We start from the raw sequence: 17251 nt of genomic DNA, 5'->3' as shown, positions 1-17251 counted from the left end.
AAAAGAGAATAACTATATCAAACTTAAACAGGAGATAGCACTAGATCTGGCGAAATGGGAAAATTTACAACTGTCACTAATAGGGAGAATTTCAACCATCAAGATGAACATATTACACAGAATTTTATATTTGTTTCAAACAATTCCAATTAGGCTTTGAAAAGAGTACTTTGAAGATTTAAATAAAATTGTGTTGAAATATATATGGCAAGGTAAGAAAGCGAGAATAAAGTTAAAACTTTTGCAAAATGCTAGAATTAGAGGAGGATTTGGTTTGCCTAATTGGGAGTTGTATTATCAAGCTACAAATCTGATGTGGGTTAAGGAATGGATAACACTAAGAAATACTAGATTGTTGACATTAGAAGGACATGATCTGTTGTTGGGGTGGCATGCTTTTTTATGGTATAAAGGAACTAAAACACAAGGGTATTTTAGAAGACATTATATACGGGAGTCTCTGTGGTTAAACTGAGAGAAGATTAAAAGACAATGTTATTTGAAAATTCCAGTCTGGCTATCGACTATTGAAGCATTTTCTTATCCTATTATATACAAAAAGGAACAAGCAGTTAGATGGTGAAATATTGAATGAAAAGGGTGAACTCAAATCTATACGAAAACTAGAGGAACAAGGTATAAAGATGAATTGGTTTTCATATGCACAAATACATTCAAGGTATGATAAAGATTCTAAAATGGAAGGTTTCTATGATAAATTGACTGATTTAGATAAGATTTTGACAGGTACGGATGAAAAGGTGATTAAAAAATTGTATGGATATTTATTAGAAATTAAATTAGAAGAAGAACAAGTTAAAGAAACTATGCTTGGGGGAAGAATTTTGGATATGGGATTGATTTAGAGAAATGGCAAAAATTGTGGTCTCAAAATTATAAAATGACAATGTCAACAGCATATAAAGAAAATTTGTATAAGATGTTTTGCAGAGGAGGCATTTCCCCCTGACAAGAACAGCAAGAATGTTCAAGAATAAATCCAAAAAATGTTGGAAATGTCATCAGACATCTGGCTCATATTACCATATGTGGTGGACTTGTGCGGATGCTAAAAAATACTGCACTAAAATCCACATGTGGTTGGAAAAAATGACAAAAAAACATATAGACTTGAAACCAGAGATATTTTTATTGGGAATTTTACCTGAAATATATAGTAAAGACTTGAAATATCTGATTGTAAATGTATTAACAGCGGCTAGGATTGTATTTGCCAAAAACTGGAAAAATGAGAAAATACCACCCACAGGAGGAAATCATTAAGAAAATATTGGAATGTGCTGAAATGAGTAGATTGACATTTGAAATTAGAGAACAAGAGGATAAACTATTTTATAAAATTTGGGATCTATTCTATCAATGGTTAGACAATAAAATACAGTAATGAAATATGTGGACTTTTAGAAAATAATAAATATATAAAGATGTACTTCTTTCTTATTATATCTACAAAATGATTTTAGGATAGATTTGGGATGATAATCTGAATTGTTATAAAATAAATTAAGTAAATTATGGTTATCTTGCAAAACATGAATGAATAAAAGTATAGTCAAATGATTGATTAATAATGATACTAAGGTATTTAATTTTTGATTGACAATATGAGATTATATGTAATGTAATTGTAATTGAAGACTACAAAATGGAAGCACAAAACAATTTGTAAACCAACCGGCACACTGTATGGAAGTTAGCTTGATATTTTTATGTTTTGTTTGTTTATGTTTGTTTTTAAAAACCAATAACAACTTTAAAAAAAGTTTTTGTGGTGCCCCCTTTGGTCCTGGTGCCCTAAGCACATGCTTAGTCTGCTTAATGGTTAATACACCACTGCCTGCACAGCAAGTTTAAGAAACAAGGAAATCTTAACAGGCATCAGCATCGCAAAAGACTGAATAGAGGCTTTCTACTGCAAAGATCTGAAGGCTAAAAACAACCTCCACTGGGCCTAACAAGCTGCAGCAGGAAACCAATAACAGAATCCAAACATTGAGCCAATGGAAACAAGGCATGATGTCTCTGGAAGAGCATTGCAATTGACAAGTAACATTTATGGGCACCATTGCTTTAGATAGTGAGCCTATCTGAATGAATATGACTAAAGAAGTAAGCTGTTCCAATACATTTGAAGAGCATCAGATATAGAAAAAGTTCAACCAGTGTAAATGTATTTCAAATTCACACACACACACACACACACACACACACATTTATGAAAGCAAGAAGTTAAAATATTAGCCTTTTTTGTACTTGGTAATTACAGATTTCTTAGTAGGCACCAAACACAGGGTGACAATACACAAAGATTTTTCTGTAGAGGTAAACTATTTAATATAGCTATTGGAAACTATATGGATTTATTTGTGAAGATAAAATTCTAATTTCTAGCACTCTGATATCTATCATTGCCATGCCCAGTTTCTGTTGCAAAATTATTATTATTTTTTAGCAATAGAGAAGCAACTCTTTATCAAATTAATGAAAAGGTATTTCTGTTTTCAAGTCATTTCTTGCCAAGGAATCAGAGACATTCTAGGCCTAGGGTATGGTCTATACACTGCCTATCAAACCCAAATATTAGCATTCATACAAGCTAAAGTTATATTAGAGCTATTATTTACATGAGGACACCGTGATTGATATACTTCAAAAAATTACCCTTAGTGACCTGCTAAAAACTCCCGTGGATTCCCAGGAATTCCTCAAAACATAATTTTCAATTTATAGTATACTCGGACATTGACAACTGTTATTAAATCAAAGGCCTCAATTCACAGTCATCATAGTCTTTACCTTGCTCTTATCCCGTTCCCATTAATGTTTTTTTAAAATCTGACTTTGATAGTCTAAGGCTCTTTTTGATTTGGTTCTTGCTAATCATCCTTCAAGATTATGCAAACATTATTTTTAAAATTATAGTCTTCTCTTGGGGCTGGGGGTTGAGGTGGGAAGAGGTTGCTGCTGCTAACCACTGGTTCTGCTTCTGCCGCTTCACCTATTTTGAAATTTGAGTCAGAAAAAGGGGTAATGTCTTCCTTCTGACCAGATGAATGGGTCACACTGAAAGAGTGGAACTGAACAATAGCAGCAAGGAGGCAAATGACAGCATTTAATTGAAAGGCTCCCTACAACCTGGAGTCAACAGTGTCTGCGGCCCTCCTAAATCAATTATAATCTCAGGTGCTCCTTTCTTTCCTACCATAAAGTGGAAAATTTATTTTTATTTATTGTTTGATTGATTTCTATAGCTGCCCATCTGAACAAGTGACTCTCCCAACCATTTTGCAATCAAGCTACTACTATCGTTCAGTTAATTCAACCCCACAAGAAAAAACAGGAAGGACCGAGTTTGAACCTTAAAGTAATTTAAAGTTCAGGCAGTTCCCCATCTGTCCCTTTCAATGCTATTTTAAATGCTTTCATAGGAAAAAAAAAACCCAAACCTTACAAGCATGAATTAGCGGTTTACTAAAACAACTGGGTGGTCTTCATAAAATGCAGTATTAATTCTTCCTTTAAAATAAAACCATACTCAGAAATATTGCCTCAGCTTGCTTACCAAATATTCACTGGTGAACTCTTCCTTGTTGAGGTTTCTGTTTCTGATCCGTTCCAGGTTTTTCATGATAATTTCTTTTTGATCCATGCCGTAAAACCAGTTGAAGATGAACTGTCAGAAAGGAAGATGAGCATGACAAATACATGCTACAGTGGAAACAGCCACCAGTGTGGAGGGTTCCTGTCTGGTTTGTTTAGTTCATCACAAGACCAGAAGGAAGTGAATATGTATGTAGCAGCCACAGTGGCAAACTTAAAAAAAAAAATCCTTGCCAGGCCCTAGTGCCTTCAACCAAGAGAAGGAAATAATATATTATTTTACAAAACAAAAAAGCACCTTATTTTGGTTAAAATGAGCCTAAAGCCTCACTGTTCATTTTTCTTTAAGATGAGCTTCTCACCCAAGAGATCACTGTGATAGCATTATTTCCATGAAGAGAAAAAGAGCGGGGAAATAACAGCAAAGATACCTCAGGTCCCTGATATATGCCTTGTAATGTAGTCAGATTTCATTATTAAATCCATCTTCTTCATTAATAAGTCTGTGCTGATAAGTAGCTTTCCCAGACTCTAAGAACATTCTTTGTTCATATATCCACTTTTCTCCTCCCACCAGAAAGAGATGGCTTAGCTTTTCAAATATATTAGTCACGCCTTAGCCCTAAACTTTGCAAAAAAATTCCAAAATATTCAGACATTGCTGCCCTTTCACATGACCTAGACTGAACTTCCCAGAGAACTTCTGCAGCAGACATTTTTATGTCCAAATGTTAAGTTACCCAGGGATTATTGTAAAATTGACTAGACAGTTCCTGGAATGCAGACTATCTGAATTATTTTTTGTTACCATCCACTCTCCCTTCAGAAGAATGTTGATTTCAGTTTTTGGAAAACTTAAGTAAAAACAAGATTCTAATTATCTCTTCTGTCTACTTAACTTACACAAATAGTGTGTGAGAAGAGTGTTGTCTCTCTGCCACAGGAGAGCACTGCCCCCAGCTGTTTCTTCATTGACATGTTAATGCCTAACATATAGAATATTGGAACAAACTAGATACGCAGAATAAATACATAAATAAGGCAAGTTTATTTAGCATTCTTCATATCACTATATGTACCTGAACCCAAAAATTTCTGGCTTTTTTGAACTACAGCAGGCATGGTTTTAAAAAGCCTCTAAAAATAATTTCCACATTTCCCTTGCCATACAAACCTAGCTTTTGCTTGAAATAAAAACATAATTCTAGGCAATACATTCATTTCTTTCACAGATATTCTTCCCTAACAGTGACAACTGTAATTTCTCCCATTTTAGCATGTCTTTACTTTCATTCCATAGTCTTAATGTAATTGTTCTGAAATAGCATGTAATTCATATTTTATCATAGTAAAAACTTTTCATTTTTTTCTCAATCTTAAAATCATTTTTTCCCATCAATTCTCTCCCATCCTTGTGTTTTTGTTAACATCTTTGCTTTTCCATTATTAATTTTAAATCCAGCTAATGTGTAAAATTCGTTGTGTTTCTATTTCTCCCAATGATTTTTCAGAATTTTTACCATGTAATCAGCAGCACAGATAATTTATATATGTCTGCTTTAATCTTCACTTCAGCCATACTTCATTCTTGGCTTATATTGCTATTCAGTATTTTCAGAGATAAGATATTGAAACAGTATTGACCAGGGATATCCTTCTTTCTGAAATAATGTTTCATTTAACTTCTATGTGAAGGCATTGATATGTGTATATATTTTGCATCACCATTTTTGTATCTTTATGCATCCACAAGCTCTAAATTGTCCATCATACATACATACATACACAAAACTTTTGGTATTTTACCATGTGTTGTTTTAATATCTTCCTCTGAACAAATTATTTCATTCCAATTTTTGAATAAATACCAATTTTCATATGTTAAGTTCATTATTTTATAAGTCCTTTGTCAAATATTACTTTATGTTCATTTGGAGCATAACTTTTCCATTATCAGACTCTTGTTGCCATGCATACTATTTCCATCCCCCTCACATGTGTACCATAAATCATAATTCAGTCTTAGTTTTGGCTGTAATTGGCAGTTTACATACAAAACATTTTCATTTCTCTTTTTGGTGCCCACTGAAATAAATTCTTCACCAAATTGTTGCAAATGAAATATTTTATATCCTTTTTTTCTAATATGCATTTCTTGTAAAAAAAAAAAAAAGCTATTTCTTGTTAAATGGTTTAAAGTACTGAAATAATTCATTTTTGAGGAACAATTGCTCCATTTATATTCAATGTTAGGCATTTAAAATCTGTATATATGTCAAAAAAAGTTTAGAAAATAGCCCAGAACTTCAGGGGGCATGTTGATTATTTGATATCATTGTTTGATATCAAAAGAAAAAATTATTGGTAGAATTCACAAAACAAGAAGATTAAATGTAACAGATTAAAACTATTAAAATAAGGATTGGACTAAAGCCTTGAGGGAAGAGGTGGGATTCAAATTTTTTACTACCCATTCTGTGGGCGTGGCTTGATGGGTGTGGCAGGGGAAGGATACTGTAAAATCTCCAGTCAGAGGTGGTATTTGCTGGTTCTCCAAACTACTCAAAATTTCTGCTACCAGTTCTCCAGAACTGGTCAGAACCTGCCGAATAGCACCTCTGCTGGAGGGTATAGAAAAGGCAGAGGGGGATTCAGGAGAAGTTGTAGTTATGTCAAGATCGCCCTTTCTATTTTATCTCCTGCGGCCAAAGCTGCTACAAATTTGCACTTTACTTCTGCATCCGATTTAACAACTCTTCCTCCTAATTATATTTGCCTTCAAAGTGACACAAAGAGGTAAATATCAGTTCTCACACAAACATGTTGGTGTAAAATTCAGATAATTAAAAAAAGTTAGTTGGATGACAAAAATAGGAACAGTACTCACAGCTTTCTCATAACATATCTCAAAGAGGTAGAGAAGAGACAATAATTGCATTAGTCAATTTTATGGGGAGGGAGTCAAAAGAGTATCTAGATCGGATATGAAGAGAGAATTTGGTTTTCCTTTTAACCAGAAGTATACTGGTTAGGCTGCTGGAACAGAAATGGAGAAATTCAGGTTCTAGTCCACCTTTCATAAGGAAAGCTTACTGAATAACTTTGTGTCAGTCTGTTACTCAGCCCATCCATATGTTATTGTTGTGAGGAAAAATATGTTTAGAGTTAAAATTACATGTTCTGTTACCTGAGCCTTCTTCCACTTGACAATCAAAGTCAGTTCTAGCTATGGTTTCTAATACTTGAACTCTCAGCACATCCAGTAAAAACCAACTAGATCAGAAGCGGACCGCATTAGGGTTGTGTTTGGCCTTGGGGTGTGTGTGGCCAGGGTGGGCGTGGCCAGCTCAATGTCACTTGTGTTGGGCACCTGTGGTGGCTCGAGCACTCTGCCAGTGAAAATAGGCTCCCGAGCTCCATTTCTGTCTGCAGGGGCTTCCTGCAACCCTCTGCCAGCGAAAATGGAGCTCGCAAGCGCCACGCACATCCCTCCTAAGCTCCATTTTTGGCTGCGGCAGCCTCCTGCAACCGTCTGTCAGCAAAAACAGAGCTCAGGAGGGCCGCATGCTCTGTTTTCAGTGGCTTTCATGTATTGGATTAGTGAGGAAGTGTGTTCCAGCTTTTTTACTTCATTTTTGTGTTCATCTAGGCGGGTACTTATTCTTCTATTGGTCTGTCCAATGTATGTGGCAGGGCATGATGCACAGGGGACTTCATATATGCCTTGGTTTTCCAGGTCAATTTTATCTTTGGGGTTTCTTCGAAAACAGCCATCCTAAGAAACCCCAAAGATGAACACAAAAATGAAGTAAAAAAGCTGGAACACACTTCCTCACTAGTCTAATACATGAAAGCCACATGTCATAGCATCGACTTCAATGACACCAAAACCCTAGCCACTATAGAAAACCCCAGCTACAGAATTATCAGAGAAGCCATAGAGATTGAAAAAAGACCTGAGAGCATGAATAGATGACTCCACCACACTGTCAATTATCTGGAAGCCTGCACTCTTAAACAAAAAATTATCCACACCACAAGCCAGCCAAACAACTGGGCACAAACAGACTCTCCCTGATACCTCCAGCTCAAACACACCCCAACCAGGCACCCAGATGAAACCTAGCTTCCTAATAAATGATAGCCGTCCATTTACTTGGAGCCAAGCTGCACTAAAAGCCTCCAATACAGGAAACACAATGTTGCCAGCCAATCAAGACAAAAAAAAAGCTACAAAACAGACAGAAGATATTAGAAATACCAATCAAGCAGAACACAGCAAACTCCAAGACCAATAAACACAGACCAAGACTCCCAACCAATCAGGATGAACAAAAAACCATTCTGGCACAGTGTAGGCTAGCACCAAATTTAAAACAAAAACGGCTGTGAAAGTCTGACTCACAGACGAACACTATACAGAAGCCTGATGATGGCAAATGAGATTCTGCCGAAACGTTGCTACAACTTTAAAAGCACAACTATAATGACGTGGGAAAATACCTGAACAAAGCTGAATACCATACGTATATATGTTTATATGTTTGTTTGTTTCTTTTTAAGTGTTTTAAATATATGAAACTTAAATAAACTTTATTTTTAAAATTAAAAAAAAAGAAATTAAGTCCATGAAACACCATAATGGTGTTTAGTTTTAAACAAAGATTACTGTGATAGTATTTTTCAAATACTAACACAGAAATCATACAGTTTCTCATTCTAGACTGCAATACACAGGCAGGTTCAGATTGACTAAAAGAAAAGAAAACCTCCATTCAGTAAGAACAGCCAAATTCCCAAAATATGGGCTTCCCCTTAATAGCTAGAGTCAGTCATGTGTCTGGGAAGTTTCTATTTGGATTCTTGGACTGAGGAAGAAGTTGGACTTTTTGGCCTAAATGACTCTTTTCAAGATTACAATATAACATTTTCTTTGTTTGAGAACTGGAATTATAGTTCATGTAGACGCATAGAGTGGATAATCCTTGTTCTTCTCATTATTTCTTTGATTCTGATTTCTTTAAACACATTCTAGAAAATAGTTCAATTTCCTTAAGTATCACTTAGACTTTCATACCACCCATAGTGTTTTAAAGTATTCTCTGGGCTCTTTACAATGTCAGCATATTGCCCCCAATAAGCTGGGTCCTAATTTCATCAACCTTGGAAGCATGGAAGGCTGAATCAACCCCAAATCTCATCAGAATTGAACTCCAGGCTGTGGGCAAAGTTTGCCTGCAATACTGAATAGAATAGAATACTTTATTGGCCAAGTGTGATTGGATACACAAGGAATTTGTCTTGGTGTAAATACTCTCAGTATACATAAAGAAAAGGTACATTAAGAATCAAGAATCATAACGTACAGCACTTAATGATAGTCATAGGGTACAATCAACAATCAAATCATACTAGGAAACTGTCAAGTGGGAGGGGATGGGTGATAAGGAGTGGTGAGATTAACAGTAATAGTAGTGTACACTTTGTAAATAGTTGAACAGAGTTGAGGGAATTATTTGTTTAGCAGAGTGATGGCTTTCAGGAAAAAACTGTTCTTGTGTCTAGTTGTTCTGGTGTGTAGTGCTCTATAGCGTTGTTTTGAGGGAGGGAGTTGAAACAGTTTATGTCCGGGATGTGAGGGGTCTGTAAATATTTTCACAGCCCTCTTTTTGACTCGTGCAGTATACAGGTCCTCAATTGAACGCTGGTGGGTAGTAATTGTTTTTTGTGCAGTCCTAATTATCCTCTGAAGTCTGTGTCTGTCCTGTTGGGTTGCAGAACCAAACCAGACAGTTATAGAGATGCAGATGATAGACTCAGTAATTCCTCTGTAGAACTGTATCAGCAGCTCCTTGGGCAGTTTGAGCTTTCTGAGTTGGCGCAGAAAGAACATTCTTTGTTGTGCTTTTTTGATGATGTTTTTGATGTTCGGTGTCCATTTTAGGTCATGTGATATAATAGAACCTAGAAATTTGAAGGTCTCTATTGTTGATACTGTGTTGTCTAGTATTGTAAGAGGTGGTAGTATGGGAGGGTTTCTTCTAACGTCTACCACCATTTCTATGGTTTTGAGTTGGTATATAGGGAGAAGTGGGGATAGCACACAGCCTTGGGGGTTCCCTGTGCTGATTGTACAGGTATCGGATGTGATTCCACCTAGCTTCACCTGCTGCTTCCTGTCTGTTAGGAAGCTTATGATCCACTTACAAGTGTGTTCAGGTACTGCTGGTTGGTTTAATTTACTTAGAAGAGTGTCTGGAATGATGGTATTGAATGCTGAACTGAAGTCTACAAAGAGGACCCTTGCGTAGGTATTTGGAGATTCAAGGTGTTGTAGGATGTAATGCAGAGCCATGTTAACAGCATCATCTGTCGACCTATTTGCTTGGTATGCAAACTGCATGGGATCTAACAGCAGATCCGTGATGGTTTTCAGGTGGGACAGCACAAGCCTTTCAAAGATTTTCATAACTACAAATGTTAGAGCAACTGGTCTGTAGTCATTCAGTTCCTTGATGGAGGGCTTCTTTGGCACTGGGATGATGGTAGAACATTTGAAGCAGGAAGGGATATAGCACATCTCTAGTGATCTATTGAAGATTCTGGTGAAGATGGGGGCCAATTGGTCAGCACAGACTTTTAAGCAAGAAGGAGTTATCTTGTCTGGCCCTGGTGCTGTTCCTGGCTTCTGTCTGTGTAATAGGTCTTGTACTTCTTTTTCTGTGATTACCAGAGGCTGTGAGCCCAATGGATTGGGCCAGTTGTAGAAGGTTTGGCTGTTGTTGATGTGTTTGAGATGTGGGTTGTGGAGATAGATGGCTGTAGTTTCTTTTCAAACCTGCAGTAAAACACATTCAGGTCATCTGCTAGTTGTTGATTTCCTTCTGCCTGGGAAGGAGGTTTGCTGAAGCCAGTGATGTTTTTAAAAGTTTTCCACATGTTTGCTGGTTCATTTGTTGAGAATTGATTCTTTAATTTTTCAGAGTAGCTTCTTTTTGCTGCTCTGATCTCTCTTGTTAATATGTTTCTGGCCTGGTTGTATAGCATTCTGTCACCTTTTCTGTAGGCTTCCTCTTTGGAATGACGTAGCTGCTTAAGTTTAGCTGTGAACCAAGGTTTATTGTTACTATATATTTGCAGGTTCCTTGTTGATACACATAAGTCTTCGCAGAAGCTAACATATGATGTTACAGTATCTGTGAGCTCATCTAGGTCTGCAGAGGCATCTTCAAAAACATTCCAATCAATGCAATCAAGGCAGGCCTGGAGTTTCAGCTTTGCCTCATCCGACCAAATCTTCACTGATTTAATTGTTGGTTTAATGGTTTTAAGTCTTTGTCTGTAGGCAGGTACAAGGTGAATCATGCAGTGGTCAGAGTGTCCCACAGCTGCTTGTGGTTGTTAGATCGGTGGATCGGGTCACAGAAGAGGCGAGAGTCTAAGTGATCATTCAGCTCTTTATTGTGCTCCAGAATAAGGACAAGGGAAGGTGTGCAAGCCGCTCGGCTTTTATGCAGCCGGCCGGCGGCTCGGCGGCCAATGGCAGCGCTTTGAATCTCCCGCGATCGGCTTGGCCAATCACGGTAGATTCTTAACGCTCCAATCACGGCCATTCAGTCAACCAATCAGGTTTTGGCCCGGGTGGGCCAATCAGGTTGCGGGTCCTCGAGAATGCTAATACAGAACACCCCTCCCCTCATGGTTTCGTCTGACGCAGCGTCGTGACGTAGTCGCGCAGGTAGGTGGGGCTCCGAGTTTGCCTGGCCGACCTGTGCGGTTCAGTCTGTGTGTGTTCGTCGGCCGGTTCGGACGGGCTCCGCGTCGCTCTCAATTCCCTTGATGGAACCGCCTGGAAAGGTGAGCCGGGCCTGACGCCGCAACTCCCGCCCGGATGCCCTGGGCTGGTCGAGTCGTGGTTCCTGTCGCTCCCGCTTGGGCTCTCCGGGCTGGTTGAGCTGGCTTGGCTGCACCTTCCAGGTGAAGATCCCGTCTGTGACAGTTCGAGGTCTGCAGGTGAGTATGGTTGGTTTGTTTGGTTATTCCTGTCTTCTGGTGGGTGGTGATCGGTTTGCGCTGGGGTGTGTGTCCTGGCTGGTTCCGGTCTTCCGTCGGTTGCCGGTTTGGTGGTTGAGGCTTCCCTTCCCCCTCTGCTTTCCTTGGTTGTCGTTGTTGCCGTGTCGTTGGGGGTGTTGGTGGCCAGTCTGGATCGCAGCTGGTCGATGTGTCGCTTCCAGCTCCTTCCGTCCGTTGTTTGCAGTCTATATGATCGGGGCCCGGTTACCTGCGTTATTTGTGCGGGTACCCAGAGGGGGTCTCCCGTGAAGTTTTTCGCATAGACCGTATCCCCGATGTTGAATGTCCGGTACCGGCTGGAGGAGTCTGGGGGTTTCTCCGGGTTGTACGTGGGGTGTAGACGGTCCAGCGGCGATCTTAGTTTCCTTCCCATCAGTAGCTCCGCTGGGCTCTTGTTTGTCGTCGTGTTTGGCGTGATGTGTTGTATGAGCAGTAGTTCGTTTATTTTTTCCTGGATGTCGCCGGTTTCGATTTTTTGGATGGCCTTTTTCGTGTACTGGACCATCCGTTCCGCCCTACCGTTCGCCGCCGGATGACCCGTCGAGGTTAGGGCGTGTCTGATGCCCCGTTCGGCCAGGTATTTTTCAAATGTCAGTGCCGTGAACTGGGGCCCGTTGTCTGACACTATGACGTCCGGTAATCCGTGCGTTGCAAAAAGTCTGTTGAGTTTGTCGATGACAGCTTCCGTCGTGGTTGCTCTCATCGTGCTTACCTCCAACCAGTTGGAGTAAGCGTCTACGGTGATAAGGAATGTATACCCCTTGGTTGGCCCGGCGAAGTCTATGTGTAGCCGTGACCATGGTCCCCTCGGGGTTTCCCATTCCCGGATCGGGGCGGCGGGGGGGGTTGGCTCTTGACTCTTGGCACTTGCTGCACCCGGCGACCCATGTCTCTATCTGTTTGTCCACCCCTGGCCACCAAGCATAGCTTCTGGCCAGGGCTTTCATCTTGACGACCCCCGGGTGTCCCTCGTGCAATAATGCTAATACTCTGTTCTGTAGTGCTTCCGGTATGACCACCCGGTCGCCCCAGAGTATGCAACCCTTTTGTGAGAACAGTTCAGTTTGGCGGTTTCTGAAGGGTTTGAAATGTTTGTCGCCGTCAACTTCTGGCCACCCCCGCTCTACCCAGCTCAATACCCGCGCCAGCCGTTTGTCTTTATTTGTTTCATGGGCAATGTCTGGCGCGGTTACGAGTGGGCACGGTAGAGTCTCGATCTGTAGGGTCGTCGTTGTGGGCGCTGGGTCGTCGTCTAGGTCCGGTAGTGGTGATCGGCTTAGTGCATCTGCGTGCAGGATGGTCTTACCGGGCCGGTGTGACAGCTCGTATGAGTATGCGGCAAGGAACTCGGACCACCTTGTCATCCGGGGCGACAGGATGTTCGGGGTGGCCTTGTTCCCTGCGAGTATCCCGAGCAGGGGTTTGTGGTCCGTTATGATTGAAAAGTTCCTGCCGTAAAGGTATTCGTGGAACCTTTTAACTCCAGCGATGATGGCGAGGGCTTCTTTGTCCAGTTGACTGTAATTTCTTTCCGGCTTGGCTAGTGTTCGGGAGAAAAAGGCGATGGGTGCTTCCTTCCCGTCGGGTAGGGTGTGGCTGAGGACTGCTCCAATGCCGAAGGGTGAGGCGTCGCATGTTACCGAGAGTGGGAGGGTCTCGCTATACTGGATCAAGACTGTGTCTGATGTTAGCAAGTCCTTCGTCCGTTGGAACGCAGTCTCCTCCCGCTTCCCCCAGGCCCAGGTGGCCGTTTTATCGAGTAGCCGGTGTAGGGGTTCCGCCACGGTCGCCTTCTGGGGTAGGAAGACATTGTAAAAGTTAAGCAGTCCCAGAAATGCTTGCAGTTCTGCTTTGTTTGTTGGTGTGGGGGCTTCCTTGATGGCTCTGAGTTTCTTCCCGGTCGGGTGTATTCCGTGCCGGTCCAAAAGGTACCCCAGGAACTCGACCCTCTCGGTGTGAAGTTGGCATTTGTCCCTTTTGACTTTAAGGCCGGCGTTTTTGAATTTGCTAAGCACCGCCCTTAAACGGGTCTCCAATTGTTCTTTGTCGGCGGCTGCGATTAGCACGTCGTCAAAGTAGGGAACCACCCCCTTGATGCCCTGGAGGAGCCTCTCCATGAGGCTTTGGAAGACTCCTGGGGCGACGCTGACTCCAAATTGGAGTCGGTTGCAACGAAAAGCCCCCCGGTGTGTGACAATCGTTTGCGCCTCGGCTGTCTCCGCGTCGACTGGCAGCTGCTGATACGCTTGCGCCAAGTCGAGTTTTGCGAAGACCCGGCCTCCCCCCAGTGAGTGTAGGAGGTGCTGCACTACTGGGACGGGATAGGCGCTTTGCTGCAGTGCATGATTGAGGGTGGCCTTGTAGTCCCCGCAAATTCTTATTGAGCCATCGGGTTTGATGGGGGTGACTATGGGCGTCTCCCAACGGGCATGGTCGATGGGTTCGAGCACCCCTTGCGCGACGAGCTTATCTAGCTGCTCGTCGATTTTCGGCTTGAGCGCAAAAGGCACTCGCCGGGGTTTGAGGCGGATTGGGGCGACGTTGGGGTTAAGGTTGAAGGATATAGGGGGCCCTCGGTACTTGCCTAGCGAGTTGTCGAAAACCTCCTGGAAATCCCTTACGAGAGCCGCTTCCCAGTCGGCCTCGTCTGTGCGATGGATGCCGGTCACTTCGATGCCGAGCGGGGCGAACCATTGCAGGCCGAGCAAGCTAGGGCGGTCGCGGTCCACGATCGTGAGTGGTAAGACGTCGGTGTGGCCCTTGAAATGCCCGATGCCAATTACAGGGATGCGGTTTCCCTGGTAGTCTTTCAGGATTAGCTTCTGGTCATCTAGCTCACTTCGGCGGATGATCGGGACTAGGCGCTTGATTGTGCGCCACGAGACCATTGATAGGTAGGACCCGGAGTCCACTTCCATCTCGCAGGGCCGGTCCTCGATGCTCAGGGCCACGTGTACCTTCCGGGCGTCCGTGGTTGATGAGTGGCCGATGACGACTGTCTGGTGGGTTTCCTCGCGCCGCTGTGCTTCGCTGAGTCGTCGGCTGCGGTTGTCGCGGCTCCACCGGCTTTCGGTGGGTTGGTCTCGGTGCCTGGGCGGGGTGCCGTCCCTTCGTCGTGGGCTGTTGCCTCGGCGCTGCGGGCTGTAGCTCTTTTTGTTCCGGCACACCTTGGCGATGTGCCCCCGCTTCTCGCAATGCCTGCAAATGGCGTCGAGGAAACGGCATTCGGAGCGGGGGTGATCGCCGCCGCAGCCGGCGCACTGGAACCCCGACTTATGACTACGGCGGTCCTGGCGGTCACGCTCGGTCTGTAACCGATGGATCTCTTCGTCCTCGTCCTCGGTGTCGGATTGGGATTCGAGGTCACCGTGGTGCGTGGTCATCTCTCGCTGGCTGGTTTCCCAGGGCTTCGCAGCGGTTGGGGTCGCCTCGTGGGTTGGTGGCCATTCAGGCACGTTGGGCTGCCGCATCCGGGCTGCGGATTGGCGGGTGGCCTCGGCGGCGGTAGCCTCGGCGAGGGCGTCGGCAAGGGAGATGTTGCCTCTGGCCATCAGCCGGCTCTGCAACACGGGGTCTCGGAGGCCGAGGACGAGTCGGTCCCGGATTGCTTGGTCCAGGTCAGGGAATTCGCAGGGGCCTCCCATGTTCCGCAGCTGGGCCACGAAATCGCTGATGGACTCGCCTTCGCGCTGGTCTCAGCGGTAGAAGTCGTACCTGCGGATGAGGATGGGCACCGTGGGTGCGTAATGGCGGCGCAGGATGGGCTCGAGGTCAGCCCAATCCATCTCCTTGACGTCGGCGGGCCTCGCGAGTGCCTTGGCCATTTTGAACACTGCGGCCCCGCAGTGTGTTAGGAAAACTGCCCGTTTCCTCTGGCCGTTGGCGTCCTTGAGGTTACTGCATTCCAGGAACATCTGGAAGCGGTCGATGTAGGACTCCCAGTCTTCGGTTGCTGGGTCGAATGGAGCGGGCGGCAGGGTGCTGGCCATTTTGCCGGGCGCTGGTCACCGTTTGCCACGTGCTAGTTGGTCCTCGCCTCACGATCCCACCCTCGTCGCCAGTGTTAGATCGATGGATCGGGTCACAGAAGAGGCGAGAGTCTAAGTGATCGTACAGCTCTTTATTGTGCTCAAGAATAAGGACAAGGGAAGGTGTGCAAGCCGCTCGGCTTTTATGCAGCCGGCCAGCGGCTCGGCGGCCAATGGCAGCGCTTTGAATCTCCCGCGATCGGCTTGGCCAATCGCGGTAGATTCTTAACGCTCCAATCACGGCCATTCAGTCAACCAATCAGGTTTTGGCCCGGGTGGGCCAATCAGGTTGCGGGTCCTCGAGAATGCTAATACAGAACAGTGGTAAAGACCTATAAGCATCTTTTACTGTTGTGTAGCAGTGATCTAAAGTATTTTTGCCTCTGGTGGGACAATTTACATGCTGGAAATATTTTGGGAGCTCTTTCTTTAAATTTGCTTGATTGAAATCTCCTAAAATGATGGGAAGGGAACCTGGGTGTTTGGCTTCAGCCTCCATAATTTGATCAGCAAGAGTTCGTAATGCCTTGTTTTCATAGGCTTCTGGAGGAACATACACAGCTATTAGGAGAAATGAGGAGAACTCACGTCGAGAGTAAAATGGCTTGCAGTTGATGTGTAAAGACTCTAAGTTTTCATCACAAAACTTATATATTATAGTTATATCCTGAGACCAGCTGTTGTTGATATATAAACATAATCATGCATTCTAACCACTGCATTCTAACCACTGCATCACCAGGGCTCTGAGAAGAAATATATAGAAACATACTGTCAGCTTGGAAGCAATTTTTCTTTGAGGCTTCTGGGCTGCCACATTCAGTGCCTGGGAATTTGGGAGGGGGATTTCAAGGAGTGGTGGCAGATTAGCCACAACATTCCTTTCTCAGAAAGTCAAGGACATGTTACCCTGCACCTGGAGTGGAGTGACGGGGGATAGTCTCCAGTTGGAAGGAAGGAAGGATTGGGCCATGTGATAGATGATTGGGTGTAGGAGTTGGAGTTTGGGTTTTCTTTGGGCTAGGAAAAACCCAGAATTCTCAGATTCGGATTTTCCCCAGATGTGCCAATATGACATCTCTAATAAAATGGATCTTTGGGAAGATGATATTCTCAGAGTATTTTTCTTTGGAGGTTGTTACTTGCAATGCTGACACATACTTTATTTTAGCCAGGAATTTATGCAACCCCAAAGACTACTATTTTAAATGGGATCAATATAGTCAACATTTCCCAAATTGAAGCTCTCCTAGCTTGGAGTGATGGGAAGTGTAGTTCAACACATTTGAAGGATGGGAGGTTGACAGTGCAATTTACTCAAAAACAAAGATTTGCAAGCAAGATGGAAACAGCCAGTCTTGCCATATATCTATTTAAAAAAGGACTGTTAATAAGGCAGAATGCTTAATAGCAGTTACTGCTAAGTAATTAAAATTTCCAATTCAATTAAACTGTAAAAATATAAGTAGATACTACACATGAGCAATATAGGTCATATCAGAGTAATAAATTGAAGGCAAACAATTGTA

At 43.0% G+C, this 17251-nt stretch overlaps 1 protein-coding gene across 1 annotated transcript in view; it reads right to left on the bottom strand.

The window, feature by feature from the left end:
- The window catches only part of PTPN22 (protein tyrosine phosphatase non-receptor type 22), a 48689-nt gene extending 44636 nt beyond the window's left edge, over window positions 1-4053 (bottom strand). The window contains exons 1-2 of the mRNA XM_026712922.2: window positions 3984-4053; window positions 3584-3694 (exon numbers count right to left, since the gene is read on the bottom strand). Of these exons, the coding sequence (XP_026568707.1) occupies window positions 3584-3670 (87 nt within the window). The 5' untranslated portion in view covers window positions 3671-3694; window positions 3984-4053. The remainder of the gene's footprint in view (window positions 1-3583; window positions 3695-3983) is intronic.
- Window positions 4054-17251: the final 13198 nt, after the last annotated feature.

This window comes from Pseudonaja textilis, chromosome 3 (genome assembly GCF_049901715.1).
Source record: "Pseudonaja textilis isolate UNSWEBS1 chromosome 3, rPseTex1.2, whole genome shotgun sequence".
In the NCBI taxonomy this organism is placed as follows: Eukaryota; Metazoa; Chordata; class Lepidosauria; order Squamata; family Elapidae; genus Pseudonaja; species Pseudonaja textilis.
This window is presented reverse-complemented; position numbering and strand designations above follow the sequence as displayed.